General features: G+C 40.0%; 1 protein-coding gene across 1 annotated transcript; it reads right to left on the reverse strand.

The window, feature by feature from the left end:
- Nucleotides 1-2,052: 2,052 nt before the first annotated feature.
- Nucleotides 2,053-6,747, reverse strand: grxcr1a (glutaredoxin and cysteine rich domain containing 1 a). The gene is made up of 4 exons (XM_069670583.1): nucleotides 6,343-6,747; nucleotides 4,150-4,389; nucleotides 3,991-4,056; nucleotides 2,053-2,232 (listed from the first exon to the last, which is right to left on the reverse strand). Exons 1-4 carry the CDS (start codon nucleotides 6,745-6,747, stop codon nucleotides 2,053-2,055), a joined length of 891 nt encoding a protein of 296 aa, XP_069526684.1.
- Nucleotides 6,748-7,036: the final 289 nt, after the last annotated feature.

The following is a 7,036-nucleotide window of genomic DNA, read 5'->3' on the forward strand; positions in this document are numbered from 1 at the left end:
AGTGCAGCAATGTAATAACCTCTCATTGTCCATGCAGAGAACCTCATTAACCTTTTTATGCTTTACGCATCGCGTGTGTGTGTTTGCTGTTTTTCTACATAATCGATCTGGTTGCTGTTTCAATCACAGGTTCAGGAGCGTCTAGAACAATCCAGGTGGAGGCTGCTGGCAGGAAAAGTCTTCATGGCGGATCATCATCATCACACTGCTCTACGCTTTTAGCCTCTTTACAGTGCTGCCTTGTCTAATCATGTTCAAGCAGCATTGTACAGGGCTATGACAGCATAGAGAGCTGAGCTGCTCGCGCGCTGCGTTTCTCTGACCCTTTGGATGGCAGCCAATGAATGACATCATCCGTTAAAAACACAAAACTGTGAGGATCGCGTTTGATCTCGCCTGGATTGTTGGCGACAGAGTGACTTGTCTTTTGATTTTCATGCTGATGTGGACAAAAGCTAAATTCATTGTTGTATTTCTTATGGCTAAAGAAATGTGGAACACATGGAGGCGCTCTTTGGGTTTAATGCAACCTCAACCTGAATCCCTTTGCAGCCAATAGACATTATTGACCTAAGTAGTGACGGTCATTGTGCTACCTCTGGATTAACCCGTTTGTCCATCTCCTGTATGTAAAAGAGCATCCCAAAAAATAAACGCCTAATGATGCTGAAAACCTGAGAAAAGACCATTCATTAACACATGCTGCTGCTCTGATTGTATTTCCTGAAATGGTTGTACCTCTTCAAAAGATATTGGGACACGTAAACTGGGGCTACTTTAAAATGGGTCATGGTTTGAGAGAAAATGTGGGTGATGTTTCAGACCAGAGTTTTATAAAGATAAATTCTAGCTATATTTGTTCGATTGAAAAGCTGAAAATGGAGAATTTCTGCTTGCAGAAAGGCCATGCAGGAAATTACTTTTTTTATATCAATATTTTCAGGAAATAAGCTTTGTTATCATGAGATAAAAAATATATTATATCTATTATCAGAATAAAACAAAAGGTCGTTTTCTTGTAATAAACCTTATTTTTTATAATGTTAAATCAAAATAGCCATGCCAGCACGCATATACGGTGTCTTGACAACTGTGTCAAGTGATCTGAAAATGTCTCCATCTTGAGATATGTTACTTCCTCCAGATAAATGACCTCTTAATCTCGTTAAATCAGCCTTTTGTTTTCCAGTGTTCCCCCCGTTAATAGACCTGTTTCGACTAATCCCCTCAGCTACAATTTTGCACCCTAATATGTTATTTACTATTAAGACGTTATTAATTGTTTGACTCTCTCAGCTGCCATTTTATTTGGAACACCTAGCAAAAATACTTTCACAGTTCTGCAATAAGTTCTATCTTCATTAAAGCTGTAATGCCCAACTCATTAGAAGAGCTCAATTTAACACGCCAAAAAATTATGATGAAGTTAAGCTGGCACCTATCAAATACCCATCACTATAACCTTCATGATGGGAGGATGTACAGCAGGACTGTTGTATTATACTTTGGCTATGTTTACCTAATGAACAAACAATACATTTTTAAATGGTTATCTGAGGTTTGATTGGTGTTCAGTGCTTCAGTGGGAGCAATGGTACAGTTTCATACACTAACTGGCTGCCAAAGGAGCCCTCTACTCTCCCTCTCTGTCCTGTGTCGCAGTTATTCTTAACTCTGTCTGATATGGGATTAGTAATGAGGCATTGTTAATGGAGGAGCCTTCTCACTAATTCAATAACAAGCTTAAGTTTCCAAAGGTGAAACTAGTCCAAGGCTGCTCGGTGGACACACGTGTTCACAGTCCAGGACAGTAACTTTTTACATGAGTATATTTCAGTTCCAAGACTTGAATTACAAAGTGATGTACAATAAAAACAGCAGATGCACAAATTCACAGATTTTATTACAAATTTCTTTTTCATTACTAACAATGGCCATGGAAGAAGAGTCCTGCTGTGCTTAATTTCACTCCCTGCGTTGCAGTCCACTTTAAGTTCCTGTTTTCAGTCCCAGAGAAGAAGTGAGGATGTTGGGGTCAGGCACTTTACGTCCTCACTGGCTGCAGCTCGTGCAGGGCCGCAGGCCGTTCTCGTTGCAGGAAGTGCACTTGAGGGCTTTGAAGGAATCCGTGAAGCAGTTGCGAAACACGGACATCTTGCTGCCATGGCACGTTGGGCACGGGACGAAGGCAAAGCCCCCACAGGTCTGGCACGTCTGGGGAAGCTGTACCCTCTGGAAAAATAGACAAAAACTTTTTATATATGATATTCCAGAAATATCCAACAAGAAATACTGACAGCTAAAATATCATTCATTTAACAAAAGAGGGCTCGTTTTCTTTTTTATAAGCAGAATTTGGTACAAATAACGTTAAGTCTTTAAGGGATAGTCCAACATTTTTGATGAGGAGATTAAAAAAACACACTATCACATTAGCTTAGCCTAGCATAACAACTGGAAACTGGAGGGAATAGCTAATCTGGCTCTCTCCAAAGGCACAACTACCAGCACTGGTAATTCTCACTTATTGGGTTAAAGCTCTATTCCATAATAAAGACAAGTTTTGGTTTAGCAGTTTGTGCCATTGTCTACATCTTGGCAGGGTGCAGAGACTTGTCATGCCAGAAAGTCCAAGAAATAAGGAAAAAAAAAAAACAAGAAAATAAAGAAACCAAGAAATATGTGTTTACCTCCACAGCATATACTAGTGTTTGATTGAGAACATAACCCAGAGAAATCTGTTCAGAATTACTGTCCGTGTCAACCTCCTAGCTGGTAGTAGTACTAAGTAGTAGTAGTTATCCTCCACTTCAACAAACAGTTGGTAATCATTTCTGGCAGTTCGATCTCACCTATATTTAATCAGATATCAACATTAACAGAATCCATTCAGCTATTTAAGAAGGAGCTTTACACAGTTTGTTGGTTTTTGGTTTCCCTTGTAACGAAATGCTCCAAGTAGCTTATTTAGGCTAATTCAATCATGTGACAGCGAGGCCACCAGTGGGGTTTGCAATGCATAAATACTCTATACTTACTTACAATACTGTATGTGGATGCACTTTTACACTACCATTTTTCAAACAACATCAGAGATATAATTTTAATCAGTGAGGTTTGAAGTGATCGTAGCTGGATTGTTTTTACTTTTACTAAGCAAACTTCCTCTCTGTTTTCATGCTAAATGTTTAATTGACAATCTCCTAGCTTAATAATTAGCATAAACACATGACCAGGTATCAATCGTCTAATGTCACTCTTAGCAAGAAAGCTAGATTACGTGTGTATTTACCAAATAACTTTCCTCTAACCTTTGTAATCTGGTGGATTTCTTTAGGCATCATAAACACAAAATAAAGCCATGTTGCTGGCCAGATCCTGACTGATTAGTGTATGCATGACCTTTCAGCGCTGCACACGTTTTTAATAGCCTGCAGTGACTGGAATGCATGACTTAAATGTCATAACACGTCTTTGTACTGGCTTATGAAGACCATTGTTGGCTGTGAATTACAACCCGGGCCTGAGAAAAGGCCAGCGCCTGTGTGACAGAAATGAAGCAGTGAAAATGGTTTACGCAATCACGGTTTGTCCCACCGAGCGACGGGCTCTGCGTTGGCGTGTTGGAGCAAATGTGTTGGAAGCAGAATCAATAACAAGCCCTCCATTATTGATGGTCACTTATTGATGTGCATGCATCTTTTACATTCCAGTGTGCACATGTTTTATTGATGACATGGCGAGTGAGGGGAAATGGCTGCTCCTGCTCGCACCGTGTTCATCTCAACGACTTTGGACAAACACAAGGCGTTAATTTATTATGACTTTTCTATTACCTCATGCTCTCAGTCCAAATACAACACTGTAAAGTAAATGTAATAGTAGGGTTAAATATTTAACATCACTATGTGTCCAAACAAGTGGTTGACTAGACGGGATTCACAGGAAAAAATACCCATATGACCACCATCAATATTTTAAAAAACAAACCTCAATTTTTGTCAGAAGATCTTGAAGTTCTCCTGATTCATTCATGCCGAGTATTTTCTCAGCACCCTGCAAAGTCCAACACCATCATTCAATATCTAATAAATCAATGCACATAATATTGAAATCTGATATAATTACGGAAGAGTAATTCAGACTGACCCCAAGGTAGTGTCCATCTATGAACACGACTGGTAATGAGGGAGGCTCTCCCACACGTTTGCACCGCTCCTCCAGCTCCTTCCCGTACTCGCAGTCGAGGGCGATGTTCCTCTCCACAAACTTCACTCTGTGGTTCTGGAAGATCTTACGGACGAGCTCGCAGCGCTCAAAGGTCGTCCTCACCACTCGGAAACTTGTAGTGTAGATCACTATCCGCCCACATTCAAGAGACAACTCAATCTAAGAGGGAGTAAAAATCCTCATTGTGGTTACATTATAACATGATTGTATTAATTGATGTTCATGTGGTGCAGAGATTGAACCATCTCCTGGCAGAAAGATAGTATAGATTCTGTATATGTCATTAATATTCCCGCTCTTGTGTTCTTATGTGTAGTACCAATTTCCTTATAGGTTGTAGCTAATGGCCTTTTTATTGCCTAATCAATCAACAACATTTCTATGTGCATGAATACAAAATGAAAGGAATAAACACCAACTAATCTTTCACCATTTGGCAACCCAATGGTCCTTCGAGGTTTGTGTCCTTCTGCAAATGAAGCAGCTGTCGTCTGAGTCATCCTTAAAGGGATTTACATTATTAAAACAGTGAGCCTTAATGCTTTTAAATGAAGTACAGTCTGTCACGGTGAAGTGACGGTTCAACCAAATGAGATCCCAAGTAAGGTAACTTAGCTCCTCAACATTTCTGTTTTTGGACTGTGTGTGTTAAGATAGCTTTGGAACCAGACACATGTGTCTGGTTCTCGTCCTACTTGGACAGATTTCCACCTGACCTGATTCAGGTAGGGCCAACCAAAACCAATTACAAATAGTTGGCAGGTAAAGGGGCCTGTGAGGAATTTTTGTAAACAACCAAGATGGCCGCTGCTGATGTGGAATGTTCAAAATCAGCCAGTACAAATCAAACTGAACGGTAGTTATGTACTACTGGAAAGTGTTTGCTACCTAATCATGTCGTGCCAATCTTCTGTGTAATATATTGAGCTAGAAGCCATTTTTGTTGGTGGAACTGGCTAACTAGCTTAGCAGCCTAGCGCTACATCACACTTGTCACACAATGACCTGATTGGATGTAGTGTCCAAAGGCCTTTTCATTTGCATCTGTTGATATTGGCCTATAAAAATTGTAAATGAACTGAGGAGTTCCAGATTAATTTACATTCACAAATTGGTCTGACAATGCCGGGTTAGTATTGAACGACTAGTCATGCCTTATGAGAAAATATTACTGATTTTAAACAATTTAAAATGTATTATTTGGATAGCTTTAAAGGGGTATACTTTACAATTTTACACTTTTAAAAGTGCTCACCCTTCTGTCAAGGTAAGCGAAGGTTAACTTTTATTTCATCATCGTTTGAAAATCAATCAACTGTACATAGGCTTGAAATTACTTGAGATACTGTAGGCGTAGTTGGTCCATGAAGTGACTGTCTACTTTTTCATTTTTCTCAAAGTTATGTTTTTGTTTCATATTGATTTAACAGTTAGAAGTATAGCTTGAGTTTCAAGTTTTAATATGTTCTTAAGACAAATAAAGCTACAGGTTAAATGTTAATCAAAAAAAGTTTGTAAAAAATCAAAATCAAATCAAAAAAGTTTGTAAAAAATGTAAGAAGTTATATGTTATGAAACATTATCTGTCGCCTGCGAGTCACTTTAACATTGATAAAAAAAAGTTCCTTTAGGGTAACACCAGAACCATGATAAGCATTTACACTTTACCTGAGTTAATCCAATTAATCATGGTGGGAAGCTTTATCTCATCTACAGTGATGCTGTAAATTCAACTAATTCCACTTTACAGAGACATAGTTTCCTAGATATGACCTCTTGTATCACCTTTGCATCAGCACACGAGGCCCAAGATTTACCTCAGACTAACAAACAGATCGTCTTCGTGAAGGGACACTAGAAAGCGAAGTGAAGAGAATTCATTAACCTGATTAGTTTCTCTTCAAACACTTAACGAAATGCATCATTAAACTTTAATTGCTCAGTGACCTTGTCCTCTATTGTGAGCTTTTATCCCAGTCTTACAGATACATGTGGCCCCTACCTGTAAGCAGATGTGAGGACGACACTGATGGGAACATGTGTTATAACTGTTCAGACAATAAGGGGAATATTTATATTAAACATCATGATAACACTATAAGACATACTTACACTGTTCGTACTTGGAAGGTTTTCAAACAAAGTCAGACCTGCACTGACTTTATGCTTGACCCCTCTCACAGTCCCATTTTTACTGAGTATGTTGACCCTCTTTGTGGTGAACATCCAGTCCTTAGTGGCCCCTGCGTACGTGAGCAGGTCATCCGGCTCACACTCGCTATCATCCAGCTCAGAGCCAAGGGGTCCAAAGAGGTTTCCGTGTATGTCTCCACTTGTAGAGGGAGTACTGGCCCGCTCAGCATCTGAGCTGCTCGTACAGTCTGAATCCAGGGAGTCCGAAGGCCCTTCATCCTTGAAAATCTCCTTTAGCACCCGGCCGCTGTTCCCTGAAGCCACGCGGAACCTCACCCGCTTCGGTGGCTTGTCCTGTCCTGCCCTCAGCATTGTCCCCTCCATGTCGAACCCTCTGCCACATTACATGGTCCACAGCACTGCAGTGTAGCTCCCTGCGTCTCATTCGGAGGTAGACATGCAGCTCAGACAAACTATTTGTTCCCCATGGATTACTACCTCTTTTAATCCTCGCTGTTTGAACAGAGCTAAAAACGACTGCGAGCCTGTAAGCTGCCTTACAGTCCGACTCATACTGCCAGTAAATAATACATGCATTTCTACCATGGCAACCAAGCAAGCTTATCTCAAGTAAAATGATAGTTGTCTTTAAATTATTCATCACAGTTTACAC

The sequence above is a fragment of the Semicossyphus pulcher genome, unplaced genomic scaffold (genome assembly GCF_022749685.1).
Source record: "Semicossyphus pulcher isolate SPU_LCO1_2020_fin unplaced genomic scaffold, fSemPul1.0.p SCAF_2, whole genome shotgun sequence".
Taxonomy (NCBI): domain Eukaryota; kingdom Metazoa; phylum Chordata; class Actinopteri; order Labriformes; family Labridae; genus Semicossyphus; species Semicossyphus pulcher.